The following is a 26,063-nucleotide window of genomic DNA, read 5'->3' on the forward strand; positions in this document are numbered from 1 at the left end:
ATAGCCTGCAAACTACGCCTACATGATGCTATGGTAGATATCAGCTATTATAGAACTATATTATAGAACAGACAGATACAGCGGCATTAGCAACATGTATAAAGAACTAGATGCGTTCGTAAACAGCCGTCATAATAAAGCAGTAGACCTCTCAGGAAGGGTCTGTTGTTGGTCTTCCTAGAGAACCTAAGTAACTTTTTATCTAAAATGCTCCTAAATTGGCAAAATCTTGACTTAAAGCTCTCTTTAAATGATGAAACAGTTTAAAAACGTACACATGTTGAAAGTAGACAGAAGGGAACTATTGCAATAACGGGAGCAATTTTAACAACTTTAATGGTTGATTGACAACATTAAATGACTTCCACACATAGCAAAGGTTACTATCTAGTTTTGCAATATTCACAATATCCCTGTGTCTAGTTAAGTTTAGGGTCAAGAATTGGCCAATTGGCCCAAAAACCCTTTAAACTTCACATTGTGTGACCTGTTTTTTTTTTTTTTTTTTTTTTTTGAGAAAAAAAAACATGAAAAATTATCACCAGTTACTATGCCAAGTAACTAATTATTCTTACATTCGGGTAACTGAGTTACTAACGCAATTACTTTTTAGGAGAAGTAATTTGTAACTGTAATTAATTACTTTTTTTAAAAGTAAGATTAACAACACTGTGTATAACACACATGAATACTACAACAAAATTTTGTTGATTGCTCTTAATATAACAAAAAGTATAGTTATGAAAAAAAAAAAAAGACACACACAATAATCATTCACCTCCCCAAAATTTTAAAATTACGAATAATAATGCGTTACTACTATATACTAATTTTTAACCCCCTTGTATATACTTGTATTTTTTTAGGTGACATTTCTTATATCTCAAATTAAAATAACCATCCTTCTGCTAGTTTTTCTTTAAATTGTCGGTCCGTCCGTCCATCCGTCCATCCATCCATCCATCCATCCATCCATCCATCCATCCATCCATCCATCCATCCATCCATCCATCCATCCATCCATCCATCCACCCACCGCTTAATCCAGGGTCGGGTCGTGGGGACAGCAGCTTTAGCAGGAAAGCCCAGACTTCCCTCTCCCCAGCCACTTCAACCAGCTTCTCTGGCGGGATCCTAAGGCATTTCTAGGCCAGGTAAGGGACAGTCTCTCCAGCTTGTCCTAGGTCATCCCCAGGGCCTCCCACCAGGCGTCCAGGATGCATCCAAACCAGATGCTCGAGCCACCTCAGCTGGCTCCTCTCAACGCGGAAGAGTAACGGCTCAACCCTGAATCCCTCCTTAGGAGAGAGCCCAGACACCCTGCGTTGGTAACTCATTTCGGCCGCTTGTATCTGGGATGTTGTTCTTTTGCTGACGACCCATAGCTCATGACCATAGTTGAGGGTAGGAACGTAGATTGACTGGTGAATTGAGAGCTTCGCCTTTTGGCTCAGCTTTTTTCACCACAAGACCGGTACAGAGTCCACATCCCTGCAACCCAAGATACTTGAACTCCTCTACCTGGGGCAGGATCTCTTTCCAGACCTAAAGAGGACACGCCACCCTTTTCCAACTGAGGACCATGATCTCAGATTTGGAGGTGCTAATCTTCATCCCAACCTCTTCACACTTGGCTGCGAACCGCTCCAGTGAGAGTTAAAGATCATGGCTTGATGAAGCCAACAGCACCACCACATCTGCAAAAAGCAGAGATGCAATACTAAGGCCACCAAACCGTCCCCCTCAACGCTATGATTCTTCAATTTATATTTACGACATTATCTCATTGCATGACATTGTTCCCAGGAAAGTGAATGAAATGAAAATGCACATATACAGTACTGTATTTACACATGTATGCTGCCTGTAGTAATTTTATAAGGGTAAAAACCATAAGTCTTTATCCGTTAGAGGGAGAATTTTCTCGTAACAGTATGGTTTACTATCTCTTTGGTGGAGCCAGTTTAGAGTGCTGTAAATGAATGTTAGTTGACATGCCATAAATCACTCTTATTGGTTTAGTATGTTGGAGGAAATGGTAGCAATATGAGAAGGCTTGATTTTATCTTCAGCCATTCAGCGTAGCTTTCATGTACAAAATACTTCGGCATGTTCAAAAATAGCAATCTTCGACATGATGTAAAAGCTCTCACAGACATGCATATGCAGTTTCTTGCTCAAGGAAGGTAGCACATTCAGAGGCAGAGCTGTATTAGAATAAAATCAAATGTAAACTATATTGAAACGATGACGTTGAGAGCTGGTGATGACATCTGTCATTAGGTGCGTTTGTTCTTTGTAGGTGAAGAAGGTGGAAAACAAACCCAATCCACGGGAAAGTCTTTCTTTCTTTTGGGTGAGCATTTTTAAATGAAGACATGATGAAAGAAGCAAATAACCTGCTTGTAATGTCACCCTGGTTCATGTCTCATATGATAAAATTAATTTTTGTTGGTTTCTTCAGCTTTGCTTTACACGTGTTTATTTAAAAAAGGTCAAATTAGGTCTTTTTGCAAACCTCCACGGTACCTACAACGTGTCTGCATAAGCAGGGACCTCCAAAGCCATAAATGTCGGTGCATCCACATTTGTCACAACCTTTCTCATTTCTGTCTTACCTTTTATTTGACAATGTTTCAGGTGGAGTTTACACATTTTTCTCCTGCTGTCACCATCTTTCTTTTTGTTCTAGAAAGGTTGTATTGAAAAATTCCTTTGGGGTTATGTGTCTACAGGTGCTTATAGACCTTCATTCCTGAACTGTGCAACCAACGGTTTCTTACCCTCTGCCTTTTTACTTCCTCCTGATGCACATTTCATAGAAACATATTTTAGGAGTGAAACCTATTTAGAATATTACAAAAATATAATAATGTAACCTCCATGCATAACTCCATGAAGTTTGGACATGACATAATAACAAACTTACTTGAAACTATGGGATATCAGTAGCTTTTTTTAAATAATTATATTCACTTGCACTGTATTTTCCCAATCATAAGCAGTGTTGTCACAGATTACTTGATAAAGTAATTTAATTAGTGCTTACTGATTACGCCTCAAAAAAGTAATCCAGTTACTTTCCTGATTACTTCATTATCAAAGTAACTACAATACTTTAAGAGTAATTTATCAGTTTTTCTCCCTTTGCTGCCTCAACATGTTGTCTATAAAAGTTGTAAAGCCATAAAACGAACAACAAACACGAATGAAATGAACAAGAATCCACAAAGTATTTCATAATAGATCAAAATTATTTTTCAAACAAATCATGTGACGAGCTTCTTAGAGACTGTCCTTGGCTTGGCCAAAACTTACAACTGAGGAGGGCAGATGGATATTTAGAATTTCTTAAACCTAAGCTTTCAAATGCTTCAACAACTGAGTTTGAACCAAGGATTGAACACGAACAGTGTCAAGATGTATACAGTATATTACAAGGCCCGCGTCTACCCGTCCCGCGCAAATGTTCATATATATATGTATATACAGTGGGGCAAATAAGTATTTAGTCAACCACTAATTGTGCAATTTCCCACACTTGATAATATTAGCGAGGCCTGTAATTGTCAACATGGGTAAACCTCAACCATGAGAGACAGAATGTGGGAAAAAAAACAGAAAATCACATTGTTTGATTTTTAAAGAATTTATTTGCAAATCATTATGGAAAATAAGAATTTGGTCAATACCAAAAGTTAATAACGGAGGCCAAACATTTTCTGTAACTCTTTACGAGCTTTTCACACACTGTTGCTGGTATTTTGGCCCATTCCTCCATGCAGATCTCCTCTGGAGCAGTGATGTTATGGGGCTGTCGTTGGGCAACACGGACTTTCAACTCCCTCCACAGATTTTCTAGGGGGTTGAGATCTGGAGACTGGATAGGCAACTCCAGGACCTTGAAATGCTCCTTACAAAGCCACTCTTTTGTTGCCCTGGCTGTGTGTTTGGGATTATTGTGATGCTGAAAGACCCAGCCACATCTCATCTTCAATGCCCTTGCTGATGGAAGGAGATTTTCATTTAAAATCTCTCGATAAATGGCCCCATTCATTCTTTCCTTTACACAGTTCAGTCGCCCAGGTCCCTTTGCAGAAAACAGCCCCGAAGCATGATGTTTCCACCCCCATGCTCCACAGTGGGTACGGTGTTCTTCGGATGCAATTCAGTATTCTTTCTCCTCCCAACGCGAGAACCTGTGTTTCTACCAAAACATTCTATTTTGGTTTCATCTGACACTAACACATTTTACCGGTCCTCTTCTGGATCATCCAAATGCTCTCTAGAAAACCGCAGACGGGCCTGGACGTGTACTTTCTTCAGCAGGGGGACACGTCTGGCAGTGCAGGATTTGAGTCCCTGGCGGCGTATTGTGTTACTGGTAGCCTTTGTTACTGTGGTCCCAGGTCTCTGTAGGTCATTCACTAGGCCCCCCCCGTGTGGTTCTGGGATTTTTGCTCACTGTTCTTGTTATCATTTTGACCCCACGGGTGAGATCTTGCATGGAGCCCCAGATCGAGGGAGATTATCAGTGGTCTTGTATGTCTTCTATTTTCTAATAATTGCTCCCACAGTTAATTCCTTTACACCAAGCGTTTTCCCTATTGCAGATTCAGTCTTCCCAGCCTGGTGCAGGTCTACAATTTTGTCTCTGGTGTCCTTCGACAGCTCTTTGGTCTTGGCCATAGTGGACTTTGGCGTGTGACTGACTGAGATTGTGGACAGGTGTCTTTTATACCGATAATGAGTTAAAACAGGGGCCATTAATACAGGTAACGGGTGGAGCCTCGTTAGACCTCGTTAGAAGTTAGACCTCTTTGACAGCCAGAAATCTTGCTTGTTTGTAGGTGACCAAATACTTATTTTCCACTCTAATTTGGAAATAAATTCTTTAAAAATCAAACAATGTGATTTTCTGTTTTTTTTTTTCACATTCTGTCTCTCATGGTTGAGGTTTACCCATGTTGACAATTTCAGGCCTCTAATCTTTTCAAGTAGGAGAACTTGCACAATTGGCGGTTGACTAAATACTTATTTGCCCCACTGCACCTGTGAAGTAAAACCTTTTCAGGTGTCTGCATCTTGAAGCTCATTGAGTGCCAAAAATGTGCAAAAAAGTAGTAAGGGCAAAGGGTGTATACTTTGAAGAAAGAATATAAAACCTGTTTTCATTTATTTCAGTTTTTTTTTTTCCAAGTACATGAATCCACATGTTCACTCATAGTTTTGATATCTTCAGTGAGAATTTACAATGTGAATAGTACTGAAAATATAGAAATGCACAAGTGATGAGGCGTGTCCAAACGTTTGTTTCTGGGTCATCAACATTTTCTGCCTCCCCTCCCACAAAATTCAACCTTCGCCTATGGTTACAAACTGTAACTATAAAATGTACGTAAAGACTGGTTAGAAACTGTAGAAGTGCTGGTCGTCTCGTCACCTGTTGACTTTGCTTCGAGTTTTGACGCGTTGTGCTGTAATTCCAAGTGGTTCCTTGAATTGGATGTGGTGCTATTAGCGGTCAACAGTGTTTTTGAGCCAGCGCAAAGTTTGCAACGCATGGAGATATTTTTTTGTCATCTTTACTGGACAAAAATGTGAAGTAATGGCTTTATTTCCAGTGAGCAAATGCAGCCATTTGTTGTATCTCTCCTGCCTGTTTCATTGTTCATGTCCTGACGAGGTAGCTAGGCAGATGTTCTGGCTGCAGACTCCCAGTCCTCACACAGCATGGTAATATATATGACCCGTTTTTTTTTTTTGTCCTCCGATGAGAAAACGTGACATGTGATGTCACTTCCAAACTCAAAAGCAACATTTCTATTCGAAATGCCCTTCGTACATGACCACAGTATTCTTCTTTCTACATACATTATAAGGCAGTAACAAAATAGTAACGCACAGACACTAAGGAAACTAACTTTAATCAGATTACTGGTTTGGAAAAATGAACGCTTTAGATTGCTCGTAACGGAAAGAAAGTAATCAGATTACAGTCAGTGACAACACTGACCATAAGTCACATCGGAGTATAAATCGTATCGGCCAAAAATACACATTGAAGAAAACTTTATATTGCGCTATGTGGTTGAGGGATGCAAAGTATGCTGGATTCAATTCTTGTGAAATCTATAGCTATTTCCGAGGCCATTTTTTGCATTTATATAAGCTTAAAGATGTTGTGTTGTGTCCCACTGGATATTTTGGCTGGTTATTCAAATTTAAGATAGCCAGTCATGCATGTAACCAACTATCATTTGCCTATGCCTGCTAATGTAAATCCTTGCATTGATTTGTGTGTAGCTGAGTGTGTGTGTGTGTGTGTGTATACTGTGTGTTCTGGCTTTATTCTGCTAGCTGTTTTTTTGCTGGTTCCAGTTGACAGCGCATGTCAACAGTAGAGTTTCAAGCACCAGTGAACCCATAAATTTAAAGTTTTGCCTCTACAAGTCATTTGGACTTTGCTTGTGAAAACCCCACTCACGTGCGCTCATACATAGTCTCTCACAGCGTCTACTCTAGTTCCACCCACCAGTCAACATTGTCATCTTCATCTGCCATTCTGTTTGCATTCTGCATCCAATGTTTTTTTTAATCCACACAGTTGCGTGCGGTCTGCTAAGACTTGTTGTAGGCACCCTACAGTATTTGCATGTAATATGTCTTATACATAAATCATACATACAAAATAGGACCTTTCTTGCTCTTCAAATATTTCACCAAAGTTTGTGTTGATGTAATAATACCAGCAACTTAAAGTGTCACTTTATTCTTGTGACTCAAACTCTTTCTGTAGCACCCTTTTATTCTCTAAACCCAATTGAATGTGTAGGACAGATGGTTCTGGCCTCCTCTGTCAGGATTAAACAAGGAGTGTCACAGTGGCACAGTGAGTTTGCTTATTGGACAAAAGAAGCTCTTTCAATTACAGGTTTCTCTGGTGGAATCGTCTAAATAGAAACCTTTCCAATAACACTCTCTTTTGACTATTCTTCTTGACTCTTAAATCTACTTTTCTTCAGCCTTTATTCAAGAGCAGAATTTATTCAAGGTTAATATGAATCTGAATCACCCAAAAGAGCTCTTTTTTTTGCTCATGAAACACTTTAATGACTAACTTCTGAATTTGTCTTCTTATTTTTGCTGCCCCAAACATTAGAATGTACAGTGGGGCAAATAAGTATTTAGTCAACCACTAATTGTGTAAGTTCTCCCACTTGAAAATATTAGAGGGGCCTGTAATTGTCAACCTGGGTAAACCTCAACCATGAGAGGCAGAATGTGGAGAAAAAAAACAGAAAATCACATTGTTTGATTTTTAAAGAATTTATTTGCAAATCATGGTGGAAAATAAGTATTTGGTCAATACCAAAAGTTCATCTCAATACTTTGTTATGTACCCTTTGTTGGCAATAACGGAGGCCAAACGTTTTCTGTAACTCTTCAAAAGCTTTTCACACACTGTTGCTGGTATTTTGGCCCAATCCTCCATCCAGATCTCCTCTAGAGCAGTGATGTTTTGGGGCTGTCGTTGGGCAACACGGACTTTCAACTCCCTCTACAGATTTTCTATGGGGGTGAGATCTGGAGACTGGCTAGGCCACTCCAGGACCTTGAAATGCTTCTTACGAAGCCACTCCTTTGTTGTCCTGGCTGTGTGTTTGGGATCATTGTCATGCTGAAAGACCCAGTCACGTCTCATCTTCAATGCCCTTGCTGATGGAAGGAGATTTTCACTTAAAATCTCTCAATACATGGCCCCATTCATTCTTTCGTTTACACAGATCAGTCATCCTGGTCCCTTTGCAGAAAAACAGCTCCAAAGCATGATGTTTCCACCCCCATGCTTCGCCGAGGGTATGGTGTTCTTCGGATGCATTTCAGTATTCTTTCTCCTCCAAACACGAGAACCTGTGTTTCTACCCAAAAGTTCTATTTTGGTTTCATCTGACCATAACACATTCTCCCAGTCCTCTTCTGGATCATCCAAATGCTCTCTAGCGAACCACAGACAGGCCTGGACGTGTACTTTCTTCAGTAGGGGGACACGTCTGGCAGCGCAGGATTTGAGTCCCTGGCGGCGTATTGTGTTACTGATACTAGCCTTTGTTACTGTGGTCCCAACTCTCTGTAGGTCATTCACTAGGTCCCCCCGTGTGGTTCTGGGATTTTTGCTCAACGTTCTTGTTATCATTTTGACGCCACGGGGTGAGATCTTGCATGGAGCCCCAGATCGAGGGAGAATATCAGTGGTGTTGTATGTCTTCCATTTTCTCATAATTGCTCCCACAGTTGATTTCTTTACACCAAGCGTTTTACCTATTGCAGATTCAGTCTTCCCAGCCTGGTGCAGGTCTACAATTTTGTCTCTGGTGTCCTTTGACAGCTCTTTGGTCCTGGCCATAGTGGCGTTTGGAATGTGACTGACTGAGATTGTGGACAGGTGTCTTTTATACCGATAATGAGTTAAAACAAGTGCCATTAATACAGATAACGAGTGTAGCCTCGTTAGACCTCGTTCAACCTCGTTAGAAGAAGTCAGACCTCTTTGACAGCCAGAAAGCTTGCTTGTTTATAGGTGACCAAATACTTATTTTCCACTCTAATTTGGAAATAAATTCTTTAAAAATCAAACAATGTGATTTTCTGTTTTTTTTCCACATTCTGTCTCTCATGGTTGAGGTTTACCCATGTTGACAATTACAGGCCTCTCTAATCTTTTCAAGTAGGAGAACTTGCACAATTGGTGGTTGACTAAATACTTATTTGCCCCACTGTAAATGAATATGTTTTCACAACGTGTTTTCACTTATTCAGCAACTGTTTTATACTTCAAAAAATAACTCATTAGTTTCCTGACTTGCCTTAATTAGAAAAAAAAAATGTTTTTGTAATTATGGATTGATTATTAAAATGTTCTTATTATGGAAAGGTTTCTAGTAGGCATGTGCCGGTTACCGGTTTCAAGGTTTACCGTGATATGAAAATGTCACTGTTTCAAAACTATAAAATATTCCGTCCAATCATAGTACGGTATTAGCTATTTTTTATTTCCCAAAAACGCAGCAAGAAATGGCTTGGAGCAGCAGTGCTCACCCCTCCCCCTCCAGTTGTTGCTCTGTCCTGTGTCGGTTGGTGACACTACACCTGAGCACCCCCCCCCCCCCCCCCCCCAAAAAAAAAAAAAAGACATTCGCAAGTACGGTATTAGCATTAGATATTTGTATTTCGGTGACCGAAAAGAAACAGACTGCCGCGCCTGAGAGGGGGAAAGACATCTAACGTGCAGACAACACTTCCAACCTGATTTTACTTTTATGTGACCTCATTTGTCACTTTACACAAAATTTAAGGTGAGTAAACGCTGTCATGAACGTTTCCCACCAATCTATGACAGTTCACTCCAGCGTGCTTTATGTGTCTAGCGATGGTAAAACAAATACAATAACGTAAGCTTGTTAATGAGGCTATTAACGTGGCTAGTTAGCATGCCAAGACGGCTAACTTGTTTCCTTACTATAAGCGTACTTTTGTAAAGGCTTCCGCCATCGTAAACATCTTTTCAAAATAACATTTTCATAATACGGCCTGTGGTATTTTTTCTCTCTGGTGACTTTCTGTGTTGAGAGAAGGTGTATGTGTATGTATATGATGCAAGTCATACAGTGGTCAGTCAGTCATACTCCAAACTCCACTATGGCCAAGACCAAAGAGCTGTCGAAGGACACCAGAGAAAAAATTGTAGACCTGCACCAGGCTGGGAAGACTGAATCTGCAATAGGTAAAACGCTTGGTGTTAAGAAATCAACTGTGGGAGCAATTATTAAAAAATGGAAGACATACAAGACCACTGATAATCTCCCACGATATAGGCTCCATGCAAGATCTCACCCCGTGGCGTCAAAATGATAACATGAAGGGTGAGCAAAAATCCCAGAACCAGACGGGGGACCTAGTGAATGACCTACAGAGAGCTGGGACCACAGTAACAAAGGCTACTATCAGTAACATAATGCGCCGCCAGGGATGCAAATTCTGCACTGCCAGAAGTGTCCCCCTGCTGAAGCCAGTACACGTCCAGGCCCGTCTGCGGTGGATGATCCAGAAGAGGACTCGGAGTTATGGTCAGATGAAACCAAAATAGAACTTTTTGGTAGAAACACAGGTTCTCGTGTTTGGAGGAGAAAGAATTGAGTAATTGCACCATACCCACTGTAAAGCATGGGGGTGGAAACATCATGCTTTGGAGCTGTTTTTTTTTTTGCAAAGGGGCCAGGACGACTGATCTGTGTAAAGAAAAGAATAAATGGGGCCAAGTATCGAGAGATTTTGAGTGAAAATCTCCTTCCATCAGCAAGGGCATTGAAGATGAGACGTGGCTTGGTCTTTCAGCATGACAGTGATCCCAAATACACAGCCATGGCAGCAAAGGAGTGGCTTCATAAGAAGCCTTTCAAGGTCCTGGAGTGGCATAGCCAGTCTCCAGTAATCTCACCCCCATAGAAAATCTGTGGAGGGAGTTGAAAGTCCGTGTTGCCCAACGACAGCCCCAAAACATCACTGCTCTAGAGGAGTTCAATTCTATCAATTGGTTTTTGTGGACAGAAAGGCACACACAGTAGAGGTACTTCTTAATAGGCTGTACAAGTACCTGTGCGGTTTCCCGTTTTTTGTTGTTGTTGTTGTTGTTGTTGTTTTTTTTTGTATGTTTCAATTAAAAAAATGAATTCAAATTTTATGTCTGAAAATCACAACTGAACTTTGGCACTTTACAAATGGAGCTTGTCTAATACCACACTCACTCAACTATCAAAAGACTACTGTAATTTTCGGACAATGAGGCACACCTGGCTATAAGCCACCACCCATCAAATTTGACACAAAACGGCATTTGTTAATAGATAAGCCACACCTGACTATAAGCAGTAGCTGTCCTCACTGTATTATGGGATATATACACCAAAAGATATTGAACCAGTAACACTTTATTTTAGAGCGGCGTCATAAAATCGTCATGATTATTACCTGACACTGTCATGAATGCTCATGACAGATGTCATTTATTGTCATCCGGCAAATTATCTCACTTTTGAATGGATATAAAAGATCCGAGCTGGACATAAATGGAGTTAGTGACAAAATTTCCAATTGACACTTAATGACCTCAGTCATAACCATTCATTAATGCCCATGACAGTGTCATGTTTTAATTATGACAGTCTAATTACAGTTTTATTATGATGCCGTTGTCAAATAAAGTGTTACCTATGAACCCAAATAAATCAACAAATAAGCCGCACTGGACTATAAACCGCAGGATTCGAAGTGAGGGGAAAAAGTAGCGGCTTATAGTCCTAAAGTTACATAAATGAACCCCACATGAGCAAGAACTAGGCAAGATGTAATACCTAGAGTACAACATTACAATACAATATTCAAGGGGTAATGGAAATACTTGTTAGTTTCTTTGTCTCTGCTCCTTGATATTTAAGTGCTCTTGTTCGAGGCGAAAAACAGATTGCACATTTAAGAGCTGCTATCGACTAATTCACCCATTTGCCTGATTTGAGTTTACATTCACTCTTCAAATGAGCAACTGACTGACTGTACATCTATGTTTTTTACCCCACGTAATTCCAACTTCAAATGTAGCATTTTGGTCACGCATATTCCTCCTCAGCCATCTCCAAAACTATTACTATTCAGGAAAATGATCCAGAACACTGGAGGGAATATTTTTTTGAACCATGAATATTGTATAATCACTGAGAGCAAGCAATTTCTTTCACTCAATGTAAGTCAATGTTTTGTAACAAATAAACAAACAAACAAATAAATCACATCTTGACTGATCAACAGTAGTGAATGTGGAAAAAAATATATGATTGACCTAATTTGGGTGTTTAAGGTTTCAGCTCCATGCCAGTTAATAGTGTTAGTATTCATCATCTTAGTGGTGCATTAACAGCATTTTGCAAACCATTACTTTGTTACTCATGTTAACACACACAAATTAATCTAAATTTTTAAGCCAGTTCACAAGTGAGCGCCTACCGTTAGCCTGGCCTCCCTGGTAGTATAATACCACAGCGATTTCACTGATAATTATCAGACTGAGGCCAGATGCATGGCATGCATCCATGGACCCTTTGTTGTTAATTGAATTAGACCCCATGCTGCAGTGACAGCGAAATTAACACTTTCCCCTTGGAGGCTGTGTGGTAAGCATACTGGGAAGGAGGATGTCAGCTCCGTGTGCCACATGGGTGCCTGTCTTTGCATGAGCAACATTCAGGCGAGGTTTTATTTAATGAAACATGTCATTAAGGGTCAAGTACAGCAGACAATGCCAATTTCAATGTTTTTTTCCTGTTAAAAAAAAAAAAAAAAAAAAAAAAAAAAGACATCTTGTTCCCTTTTCTTACCATCTGCTTTAAAACGTACTGGCAATCTAGATTCAATGCCAACAGCTTTGGGTTTTATGACACCTCAATTAAAATGTCATAATAAACTCATTTACGAATAAAAATACCTACATTTAATGTTTTTTTGCAGGGACAAGTACTGTATAACAGGGGCGTTACCAGGGGGCGGCAGGGGTGGGCAGTGCCCACCCACGGACACGCTCTGCCCACCCAAAGAAAACTGGATGTAGTACTAACGGCAGTCTGGGCACCGCGAATGGTATCCCATTCATATAATACTGATGTGTTCTAAGTTTTAACCTTTGCGTTGTTACCTCTTCTTTCACCTTAAAAAAAACAACAACAACAACAACAACAAAAAATGAAATTAAATTAAATGTTGGTTTTGTTCCTAGGGGGCGCTACACACATTTACGCATATTTTGATTTTTGTTGTTGTTGACATTTTATCAAAGTTTTCACCAGTGTTCACATTGCTGTTGAGTTTGGTGAGTTTTGAAGCCTTCTGAGGGGGTCAAAGTAGGGCTCAAAGTGTCGGCGGGACAAAGAATGACTGCTACGGGGCGCTATGTGGTGTATTTGGAATTTGTCTTTACACGGTATCAAAGATTGCACCTGTCTTCACCTGCCTGCTGATTTTGGTGCATTTTGAAGCATTCTAAGGGGGTCAAATTGAACTCAAAGGGGCTGCAAAACCTCATTTAACAGCTATGGTGTTGTATTGCCAAAAACTGGATAAATTAATTATTCTGTTTTTTTTCCCCAAGCAAGAAATTGAAGAAGATGCTATTAGTTGATTTTTTCTTTCATCCCAGACAATTGTTTTAGGTTGTTTTAATAACCTGACATGTTTCGACTAAAATTTCAGCCTTCATCAGAGAGCGGAAGTGTTTGACATAATACAAAATACGATGTTTACTGACTTCCTCAAAAGTCCAATGGTCCCTCAGTAGTAGGGCTTTTTTGGCCAATATCCGCGGTGAATGGTATCCTTTTGAAACCCTAGAAGGCTCACACGTCTCTCCCTGGTGCAGCAACAATTTTCTGCAGCCGTTTGGCTGGCATGATTAAAAAAATAAACGAATTAATCTGCCAAATCAACTGAATCCGCAGTCCATCTGGATGCTATAACGCAATGCTGTATTGTAAGATGCTGACCCGGGTGACGTCACATTCACATTCGTCCTAAACCCAAGACTGAAGACAGAAGTCACTCATTTCCATGGCGCGGGATTAAAAAATTGAATATAAAAAAACAATCGCTTCCACACACATCCAAGCGGTCCAGTTCATTGAAGAGCATAAAGCACCGCATGAAAGATGAAAGAGGCATGCTTTTTGGTGTCATATGCACTTTTAAAGTGTGACAAGCTGAAAGCAACAACACAGTTTTTGAGCAGCACACTTTGTTTCTATTTGTGGCCAATTCAATGTGCGTTTGAGCTAAACCTGTTCTAAAATCAAGGAATGTCACTGAAAGAAATCTCTCTGCACAGAAATGGTCCATTACAATGCAAGTTGTATGCGTGTTTGGCATCAGCTACTGTAGAATGCCCATTTTACAGTACACTCACATTATCCAGTCCCTGAACATACAGATTTTTATGTAGTGTGTGTATACAGTTTGTAGTCTATGTACAGTGAGGAGCAAAAGTATTTGCACCCCTTGTGATTTCGCAAGTTCATCCACTTTCAATCAATTCAGTCATAGATGCATTTCCACTCAGAGAGAAAAAAAAAATCCAGAAATCAAACTGTGTGATTTTTTTTTTTTTAATAATGTATTTGTAATTTACCGGGGTTCATGAGTATTTATACCCCTGAGAGTCAGCAATAATTGTGACACTCAACGAGTTTTCAGTCGACCTTAAAAAAAGTCCACCTTCACCCCTTGAGTAACAATCCACCCACCTCCCGTTTGAGCTCACAATTGTCACCTGTGCACCCCACAGTCAGTCATAATCCAACTGCTACCCTGGGCAAGACCAAAGAACTGTCCAAAGACACCAGAGACAGAATTGTAGGCCTCTACAAGGCTGGACAGGATTACGGGGCAGCTGCCAAGTAGCTTGGTGATATAAGATCCACCTTTGGAGCAATTACTAGAAAATGGAAGAAGCTAAACATGACTGTCAATCTCTCTCAGACTGGAGTTCTATGCAAGATCTACCTCGTGTGGTGTCAATGATCCTGAGAATGGTGAGGAATTAGCCAAGAACTACACAGACGGAGCTGATCAATTACCTTAAAACAACTGGGGCCACCATTTCCAAGGTTACTGTTGGTAATACATTAAGACTTCATGGTTTAAAATCATCATGGAAGGTTCCCCTGCTTAAACCAGCACATGTCCAGGCCTGTTTAAAGTTTGCCAATGACCATTTGGATGATCCAGAGGAGTCATGAGAGAAAGTCATGTGGTCATATGAGATCAAAATGGAACTTCTTGGTCTTAATTCCACTCATAGTGTTTGGAGGAAGAAGAATGATGAGTACCAACCCAAGAACACCGTCCCTACTGTGAAGCATTGGGATGGTAGCATCATGCTTTCGGGGTGTTTTTCTGCATATGGGACTAGACGACCGGTGCCATGTATGGTGAGATTTTTTTTTAATAACCTCCTTCCCTCAGTTAGAGCATCTAAAATGGGTTGTGACTGTGTCTTCCAACATGACAATGGCCCGAAGGAGACAGCCAGAATAACCAATGATTGGCTTCGTTAAAAGCATATCAAGGTTCTGGAGTGGCCTAGTCAGTCTCCAGACCTCAATCTAATAGAAAACCTTTGGATGGAGCTGAAACTTCATGTTTCTCAATGACAGCCCCAAAACCTGAAAGATCTAGAGAAGATTTTTGTGGAGGAATGGGCCAGAATCCCTGTTTCCATACGTGAAAACCTGGTGAACAACTACAGAAAGCATCTGGCCTCTGTGACTGCAAACAAAGGCTTCTGCACTAAATATTAGCACTGATTTTCTCAGGGGTACAAATACTTATGAACCTCAGAAAATTACAAATAAATTATTGAAAAATCATACAATGTAAGTTCCGATTTTTTTTTTGGGGGGGGGGGGGGGGGGATTATGTCTCTATAAAAGGAAATGCACCTATGATTAAAATTTCAGACCTCTACCTATTTTCTAAGTGCGTGAACTTGCAAAATCACAAGGGGTGCAAATACTTATGCTCCTCACTATGTGTACAGTATTTATGAACAAATAAATAACAGAGTTCCCGCAGATCCTTGAAAATTCTTGAAGGCATTGAAATAGTCATTTTCAAAATAAGGTCTTAATTAATATTAAATGTCTTAAATCCAACTCGCAAAAATCTTCCAATTGTAAACATACAAGATTTTATTTATTCAAACAACCAACATTTACCATATTAAATGTGATTACATCATAGATCACAGCTATGGTTTCTGGCAGCGATATGGTGCCGATCTCGATGGTTCTCGTGAGATTTCACGCAAGCAGAACGAAACAATGGTGTTGACAAAACAATAAAATTCAGCAAGAATCTTCACTGTGCAGGTCTATTGCAAGATTTTTTTAAAATTTTGTGGTTAACAACAAAACAGATACAATTAAGTCAATATACTTCCCGATTCTATGCGTTGTTTGGCTTCACTTCTAGGTATGTCATGCGGCTGGGCGTGACATTTAGCAATGACTGCGTAGTCTCGTGGTGTTTTTTTTCTTTTCTTCAAATTTGGTTTGTTGTCGAGTTGGTCTTACATTCAATTTCAAACAGCATTAAGAAGTCTTTGAAAGTCTTGAGTTTACAATCACACATTTGAATTTTGACAAAACAATATGTTAATATTGATATTATTGATAGAGAAGTGAGACCACAATGTTTTGACAGAAATACCCTTTCATCGGGAGATGATGTCACAAACCTTTTATGTACTTGTACGATTGTGATTCAATTGCTCAAAACTAATTTAAAGTAGATGCTGATTCATTTCATTGTTAGCTAAACAACTCCCACCCCCGCCATAAAAAAAAACCAAAAAGCAAACAATACGTTATAGTCAAATGTAACCTCTTTGTTCTTCCCATTTGGCTTTTCTTGTTTTGCCTGTGTGGTATTAAGCAAATCAGCCTATGTGTACATGTCCTGGAGAAAGTAGGGCATTCGAGCTGATGGTTAACACAGGTTTTAGCAACTGAGTAGTGCTCATAGGTTTATTTCCAGACACGTTTTTTTGCTTGACAAACCTTCTGGCTTTAGCTGGTCTACAAGCATAGGGCATCATCTGTCGCTTTTGCGCCGTTGTGGAGCAGTTATATAAGCCTGTGAGGTCGCACAACGGTCCACTATTCTCTAATCACTGTGCTGTTATGAAATGTGACACAAGTTATTTGCATGCTATCTTTATTATTTATACACTTCCTGTTGTATGTGAAATATTGTTTTTCCTGCTCCATTGCCTAGCAGATCTTTCACTCCCATAAAGGAAGTCTGAGCAGTATGAGAATCATGTGAAATTAGTGTACAGTATGTGAATCTACAAGAACAAAACATTTTCTATTATTTATCATTTTTGTGTTTTAGGACTCCATCTATAATTTAAGATGTTACAAAGTACATTTGCACTGTTGTCTTTCCAGGATGTTCAAAATGTGAGTTTCCTCTCTTCATGACATTAACATTTTGTATGCCTCAACCTGAAGATAGAGCCCAAATGTACTTCTATTTTTTCCTTGAATTTTCATTTCGTACTTGTGGAAATATTCATTATTCTATTTTCTTAATCTCCTACAATACTTTATGACGTAAGATCCATTAGAAAAAAGAAACAGAGAACACTACAATAATTAGATAATACTGGTTAAGGGGAAAAAATTAGGCTTACAAGAATTACACAACTCTTTGAAATATCTCACTGATATATACATACATATATATATATATATATATATATATATATATATATATATATATATATATATATATATATATATATATGTATATTAGGGCTGTCAAACGATTAAAATTTTTAATCGAGTTAATTACAGCTTAAAAATTAATTAATCGTAATTAATCGCAATTAATCGCAATTCAAACCATCTATAAAATATGCCATATTTTTCTGTAAATTATTGTTGGAATGGAAAGATAAGACAAGATGGATATATACATTCAACATACGGTACATAAGGACTGTATTTGTTTATTATAACAATAAATCCACAAGATGGCATTAACATTATTAACATTCTGTTAAAGTGATCCATGGATAAAATGTTATATTAAAACGCCTCTTAATGTTTTCGTTTTAATAAAATTTGTAAAATTCATTCATTCATTCATTTTCCATGCCGCTTTTTCCTCACGAGGGTCGCGGAGGTGCTGGAGCCTATCCCAGCCAACTACGGGCAGTAGGCAGGGGACACCCTGAACTGGTTGCCAGCCAATCGCAGGGCACAAGGAGACATACAACCATTCACGCACACACTCATACCTACGGACAATTTAGAGTGTTCAATCAGCCTACCATGCATGTCTTTGGGATGTGGGAGGAAACCGGATTTCCCGGAGGAAACCCACGCAGGCACGGGGAGAACATGCAAACTCCACACAGGAAGGCCGAAGCCCGGGATTGAAAATTTTCAATCAAAAAATAAACTAGTAGCCCTATTCTGTCCTCAATGTGTGTGAGTACACAAATTGACAGATAGCGAACATAAGTTCCAAAAAGAAATCAGACGGTGTGGCAAAGTTGCATGGGCTTTACTGAAGTCATCTCTTTTTGACAGGAGCACGTTTCTTATATTTTTGTAAAACTGAAAATAACAAGGCAATGTGTCAATAACTTGCATAAATCACAAAATAACATAAAATGTACACACACGTGTCCATTTGAGCAGTAGCACTAGCCAATTAGCTCACAAGCATCTAACAATGTAACTGCATTTCACCATATATGTGAACAAATTTAAATACACATCATCAATAACTATCTAATGCTCATGAATATAAACAAAGGAGGAATATAACTCACAAGCGATGCATGTATTAGACACAAACAGTGTTATGGGGCTATGAGAACTGCCACTGAATACTGGATGTGGACGTTAGCTGGTCTGAATAGACCCTACTCACCTACGTCACAAAATGGGCGTGTCGCTGTTTCCGGCCGCCATATTGTACCTCTTTTTTAGACCTATTCTCATTGTTTTCAATTAGTCGAGCAAGTTATAGAGCAATTCATGGAAGCCCCGGTGTTATCTGACGCTGTAAACTCATTGGATGCGTTGCATAAAAGGCGTTACGTGGAAAAGCTTCCGTTTATCCATTCGCCAGATCCGTATTTGATGCCTAAATCGATGTTTTTCGACCTGCTGGCTTCGCCTGACATCTGATATCCTGATATTTACAACTATCTTGTCCACACAAAATCAGCCTATTCTCACGAAAGTTTGAAAAACTTTAAGAGCTTGGAGGCTTATAAATGCTACGTTGCTGGTTGGGTGAAACAGGTCCTCGTACACGAAAATTCGGCAGGAATCTTGTGCTCGGAAGGTGAGTTACGAAATTTTCAATTCAAAATCTTTTGTTCTTGCTAACATCCACTGTCAAGTCTAATGTATTTCATGTCGTTTGTCAATGGAGTTAAGGCTTTTAATGTTTATATGGTTTAGCAATAGCACTCACTACATACATACGTGTATGTTGTCGGCGATTAGCCTAGCAATGATCTTAATAGTGGTTGTCAGCCCAAAACCCTCTAAATATATACTAAATGCGTCTTACCAGATATGAAATGACTACTACATAATCTGTGGTAGTCGTTTGGAGCCCAGTTTTCTCGTCGAATTGCAGCAGTCAATCTCGGTCTCCTCTCCGGGTCTCTCGGAATACGGTAAAAATTCAAGTCTCTCCGTCTATCTTCTCTGTTTTTGCAACCGACCGCCACACACAACTTCACCATTTTGATTATTAATGTTAACGAGCAGAAAAACACGCCATAATAGGAGGAATTTACGAAGCGCTAATGCATTAACATGACTAGTATCCGGACAACATGGCGCGGGGGCATGGCTGTGACGTCACGTGAGTAGGGTCTATAGCACTGTCTATTAGTGTGAGTTCACGTCGACATATAATCACGTCAGAAAAGCGCGCCGAAACCCAAATAATCCGCTGCACTGAATCGCCAGCAGAGGGCGACATTACGCCACATAACATATGCAAGTCACACCCAAGCGCCAGCAGAGGGCGGAAAAACTCCATAAAACACAATTAACAAGTTGGCCTTTCACTGTACTGACATTTAAATCTGTCTGAGCGGGCATAGTGCGTTAATTGCGTCAAATATTTTAACGGGATTAATTTAAAAAATTAATTAACGCCCGTTAATGCGATAATTTTGACAGCCCTAATATATATATATATATATATATATATATATATATATATATATATATATATATATATATATATATATATATGGCGGAAAACACAGACAAGGCTGAAAAAGCCGTTTTTGCTCTTGCACCCCTCTTTAAAATAAACTGCTGTATTTAAGCCAAAAGAACTGTTGTGTTTGACAGAACTATATGTCTGTATGCTGCCTTAGCAGTTTCATGGCGCATTAACACTAGCCTTTGTTTTGTAAATGGGGCCATTACTGATGCACCGAGGAAGGACACGTCGGCCGCATCCCATTTCTATTTTTCTACCCCTGCCCCTTGGCCCTTCAAATGGCGCAATAAGGGGTAGGGCTTGAAACGTCAGCCCTACGAATTTGGACATCCCTTCACACTCACGTACGTCATAAGTCCGTTCGGCCAGTTGTTACGTAATCAAAAGCGACGATAAAAAATGCACTAAGTGCACTTGTGCATTTAGCAAAACTGAAAAACTAAACAAACATTACAAATGAAGAAACACAATGGACAATGAACTAACATTACAATTAGTGCTGTCCTTTTTTTTAATTTATTACACCCCTAATTAGTGCACTTTTTACCGTGATTAATCTTTTTTAACAATTACTTTTCTGACTGAAGAAAACACAGTGAGAGTAGATAACACTGGTCATCAGCTGTTAGAATATTATTTGGATGAAACCTTCCTGAGTCAGGCTACTTTCAGACACCGTTACTTCTTACTTGACACTAAACTGCTAAACTTCTGAGGATATTTTAATATTATTATTTGAATAATTCTAATTTATTCAAATGTATTTGTTTGTATACCCTCTACAGGTTAAAAAACATTTTTGAAAAGATATATTAACAATTTGCTGTGGATATACATTGATATACATAGATATTTAGAAATACTACAACTAAGCACACCAAGCAACAGTGGTAAAAAGAAAAGCACCACACATGAAATTGCTGGAAAAAATATGCAAAATGTGTAAATACCACTCTTGGTTCAGAAACAAACTATCATTCAGGTTTCATACAATGGTGTAAATATTACATTTAATTTGAAACCAAATTAAATTAAACTGAACTAGTGCTCCACATCTATGTGCATGTGTTGTGGACCCTTCTGTTAGTTACAAGTGTTTGTTTTGTTTGCTTTGCTTAAATTAAATGAAACAAGCTTGATGCATCCAAATAATATTCTAACAGCTGATGACCAGTATTATCTACTCTCAATGTGTTTTCTTCAGTCAGAAAAGTAAGAGTTCAAAAAGATTAATCACGATAAAAAGTGCACTAATTAGGGGTGTAATAAATAAAAAAAGGACACCACTAATTGTAATGTTAGTTCATTGTTCATTGTGTTTCTTCATGTGTAATATTTGCTTTGTTTTTCAGTTTTGCACTTTTTATCGTCGCTTTTGGTTACGTATCAACAGGCCGAACGGATTTATGACGTATGTGAGTGTGAAGGGGTCTCCCATTTCGTAGGGCTGACATTTCAAGCCCTACCCCTTATTGCTCCATTTGAAGGGCCAAGGGGTAGGGGTAGAAAAATAGAAATGGGATGCGGCCGGCGGTGCATCAGTAATGGCCCCATTAACAAAACAAAGGCTAGGCTAGGATTGGGGGTGATCCCAAAAGGGGCACCCTTGGTAAGATTAGGGGAGCACCAAAACCCCTGGTACTTCCCCAAGCCATTTTTAATTTGTCCGTTTTACCCTGGAGACCCCCCATTTACAGACACCGCGCAACCGCTTTTGTTTCAACCCAGACATAAAAAGAAGTAAAGTAATTGTATTTATTATTTGAAATGAGCATTTTTTAGCTTAGAATCATTAATTGATTTCGTTTAAAAAAAAAAAAAAAAAGACTTAAAAAAATGATTCACTCACATATTTTCTAATTTTAAACAAATTACCTCACAATGAAAAAAAATAGTGTCTGTAAATAGGTCACGGATAGCTACCTCAAAACTATCGTTTAATTGTATTTGTTTTTTTGTTACTGTCGCATTTTCCCTGATATTTTAAATGATAAATAATTGATCCAAACAAAGAAAAATTGAAAAAAAAAAACATTTAAAAGGGTAAATATTTGAAAAAGAAAATCTTGACCACTCCTTGATGTCTGCGAATCCTGCATCGCGGCCCTTGTTATATTACCGTGTTTCACCCATAAAATCCCCAAAAAGTCCGGCTGTGGCCATTCACAGCTGTGTCTTGACACTCGGTGATACATGCTACACAGAGTTTTTGGATTGAAATAAGGTAAGAATGCAATATTATCCTGTTAAAATCATGGTGTCTTTAATTATGCTCTCTCATGCTCTCACCTCGAGTAAGAATTTAGGTGTTTAAAAAATATATTTTTTAAATGCCCTCTTGTTCAAAATTTTTCTTCCCCCAGAAAATTGAGATTTTAAGCTTTACAATGATGTATCACACATGCATATCGGACCATTTTGAAATTTGGCCAAAATGGGGGTTTCAGAGCAGAACTTCAAGTCACCTGAGTGTTTTCAACCATATCCATTTATTTTGTTTTAATTTTATGAGTAAAATGGTATAACCTGTGATTGCATAATGATTGCTGATGTTCTTGTCAACTTACATATCCTCAAACAAGGTTCTGGTACAGCTACATGATTTACTACTGATGTATTCTAATAAATATACCTCCCTGGAAGAGAAATGAAAGATAAGCTCATACAGAAAAGCTATGATATATCAAAGCACTTAATGTCTGATCTTGTCCATATAAAGCCCCACAGGGAATATTTGTTTGTCATTGCACTGATAAGTGATGTGATACTAATACTTACAGTATGTGCTTATTTCCTTTGCCATTTCTACTCTTAAACTGCAGTTCCCGGCATTCACATTTCTTGTAACAGCTGTCACTTTTGTAAACAATGTGCATGAAATGAGTTGGCCCTTTAACAACAATGGCAACATACAGTATCTTGTGCCATAGTTTCCCCTAACCCTTATTTAATGCTGACCTTTCCCGTCTTTGGGCTGTTTAACACCAAAGACTTATAGCACTAAGGTGATTTTTATTATCAGTGCCCTCAATGTGTCTAATTTATAACAATTCAGGGCAGTCGGAGATTGTACAAAGGTGTATTTACACTCTCTATGGCAAACGAGCACCTGTGACAACTTGGTCAGGCATTGACTTTTAGGGGGTAACAACAAGTGGGAAAGTACTACTTTGAAGAGCACAATTTGCAATGTTTACAGTGCACATCAGCCTTGATTAAATGTGAACAGAAAAGAATAGAAAGGTGATATAATGCCACAAAGTAGAACACTGTCCTGAGAGTTAAACACAAAGGGACTTGACATTTGGAAGAATCTCTCTTGGGAAAATGTCACAGATTGCACCCGGCGTCTACCGTTTGTCATCATTAGGGCAGTGTGTGGGTTGAAGAAACTCGTGCACCCACACTCACACACCTTTGCTCATCTTTTACATCCCAGGAATCTGCCTAATTATTAACAGGTAACGTCTCTTTTCTGCACTCTGTAGGGAGGACATGGGACCTCAGAGGGTTTTACAGGTAGATCTGAAGATTGAGAGTTTCCCAGAGCTGCTGGGCAGCCGCTGGATGACGTGGCAGGTGGAATACCCGGCCAGCCACTCTGCCACGCAGGAGGCCGACACGGAGATCCGACTGGCGCAAGAGGATTTAGCAGGCATCATGCCTTTGGCCATGGTGAGGTGACCCCTGAGAGACGCACACAAATACAGAATGACCCTTTCAGAATGTGACTAAAAACCACATAATATGCACACCTTAATTTAGCTGAGTGGACATTTAATGGGTAATCTTCACTATCGGTTGACGAGACAGCTCCTACAGACATTACGCTACGGTTTCTCGTAGGGGGCCGGGCCAGACGGAGCGTTGTGGCAGCTTTCACTGCGATAAACTCAGACACACTGCGTTCTAACGCCGGATTTAGGTGGAAACAGGACGTAAGCTTTTAGCGCATACAAGCTGGCAGGAGTGTCTCAGGAGTGATTTGGTTGAGGAATCAAGGTAATTATTATATGAAATAGCACCATGTATTCACTTTGAAACGTTGTGGAAAAAAATGAATGGAAAAAAATGTACGTAACTTTAGCTTGAAATATTCACGTAAAAAGAATGATAACCGTTTTTTTTTTTTGCTTTTAATCAAGACCCTAGACTGTTTTACGTTCATATCTAAGAAGTTCCGGGATTTACGCATTAGTTGACAAGGATTTTCAACCGAAAAAGCTCTTTGTTTTGTGATGGCCGCCATGTTGGATTTATTATCCATACACAATAGCGTAAATTTACTTTCAAATAATCAGGTAATTGTCGGCCAACTTCCCATTTTTTTGGCAGAAAAAATAGCAATTCAGACGTTTCTGCGTCCATACAAAAAAATATCGGCTTTTACGTTTTATTTTTTACTTTTTATTTATTGTATGTAACATTTCAATCTAAAACGACGAAGTCCAGGTAGCCGTGCGACGTGCTGAGGCAATAGTGACATCGGAATTCAACCTACAGTGTATCACAAAAGTGAGTACACCCCTCGCATTTCTGCAGATATTTAACTATATCTTTTCATGGGACAACACCGACACTTTGACACAATGAAAAGTAGTCTGTGTGCAGCTTATATAATAGAGTGAATTTATTTCCCCCTCAAAATATGCCATTAATATCTAAACCCCTGGCAACAAAAGTGAGTACACCCCTTAGTAAATACATACATCCCTAAATGTAATTGAGTAAGAAAGCCCGCAAATAGTTTGCTGAAGACATGTCAGCAAAGCACATGGATTACTGGAACCATGTCCCATGGTCTGATGAGATGGGCGGGCTTTCTTGTGTACCATCTTCAGAAGAGGCTTCCTCCTGGGATGACAGTCATGCACACCATTTGATGTAGAGGCGGCGTATGGTCTGAGCACTAAAAGGCTGACCCCCCATCTCTTCTCTGCAGCAATGCTGACCGCACTCCTGTAACGAGTCACATGACATTTTGGAGGGAAATTGACAAGCAGTACTCAATTTGGATATTTAGGGATGTACGTATTTACTAAGGGGTGTACTCACTTTTGTTGCCAGGGGTTTGGATAGTAATGGCTATATTTTGAGTTATTTTGAGGGGAAAATAAATTAACTCTATTATATAAGCTGCACACAGACTACTTTTCATTGTGTCAAAGTGTTATGTTTTTTAGTGTTGTCCCATGAAAAGATATACTTAAATATCTGCAGAAATGCGAGGGGTATACTCACTTTTCCGTGGGGTGGCGTGGCTCAGTGGTAGAGTAGTTGTCCCCCAACCCAGAGGCTGTGGGTTCGATTCTTCGCCCTGATGAACTCGCCTAAGTATCCTTGAGCAAGATACTGAACCCCACGTTACTCCTGGTGCTGTGTCACCAGTAGGTGAATGGCGAGATAGTGTAAAGCGCTTTGAGCACCTTGAAAGGTGGAAAAGCGCTATATAAGTATAACACCATTTACCATTTTGTGATACACTGTAAATAAGTTGTGATAGTAAATAGAAAAATGCAAATTTTGCTTTTGTTAAGGAAAATTAAGATTGTTCTGCATGCTTTCCTCAATTATTAGGTTTCTGATGTGAAAATTGAGTGATTTATTAGCTGTTGAAAATTTAAGTAAAAATTGCACTAAATAGAAAATATTTAAGTCACTATTTTGGGCAAAAACTTATTTGATATGTTAAATATTTCTATTGATGCTGAAAATATAGGATATTATCTCTGCATTTGGTGATTTTTGTGCATCTAGCGTAAAATCCGAGAATTTTATAGCCATTTTAAGTTTGTTATATAAAAAAATTATTCATCTGGATTTTATTAGGAAACGACTTTTAATTTTTTTGATGCCGCTGCTCAAGGTGCCTGGTTTGGTTTTAGGTCGCTGGCGGCTTTGGTTTTGAAAATATTTTATAAAAATAATAATAATAATAAATATCAAAGTTTTTTTTTAAATAGACCCCCTATGGAACAGCCTCACGCCCCGTTTCCTGTCAACTGATAGTGAAGTCTATGTATGGGGATATTCACACCTGCTCAATTTGGTCCGGACCAAACTAAAAAAGTTCGTAGTGCGCACCTATTGGGCTGGTGTGAATACAAACCAGCGAACTCTGGTGCGGACCAAACGGCTGGTCCGAGACCTCGCCGGAGAGGTGGTCCCAGTTCGCTTCGAAGCGCACCGTGTTGCGG

The 26,063-nt window shown here is 39.2% G+C and overlaps 1 protein-coding gene across 2 annotated transcripts in view; it reads left to right on the top strand.

Annotated features, from left to right (window-relative positions):
- The window catches only part of si:dkeyp-14d3.1 (transmembrane protein 132C), a 248,783-nt gene that overhangs the window by 128,694 nt on the left and 94,026 nt on the right, over positions 1 to 26,063 (top strand). For both annotated transcript variants that reach the window (XM_057831522.1, XM_057831523.1), the window contains one exon: positions 23,355 to 23,541. In XM_057831522.1, the coding sequence (XP_057687505.1) occupies positions 23,355 to 23,541 (187 nt within the window). The remainder of the gene's footprint in view (positions 1 to 23,354; positions 23,542 to 26,063) is intronic.

This window comes from Corythoichthys intestinalis, chromosome 3, assembly GCF_030265065.1.
Source record: "Corythoichthys intestinalis isolate RoL2023-P3 chromosome 3, ASM3026506v1, whole genome shotgun sequence".
Taxonomy (NCBI): domain Eukaryota; kingdom Metazoa; phylum Chordata; class Actinopteri; order Syngnathiformes; family Syngnathidae; genus Corythoichthys; species Corythoichthys intestinalis.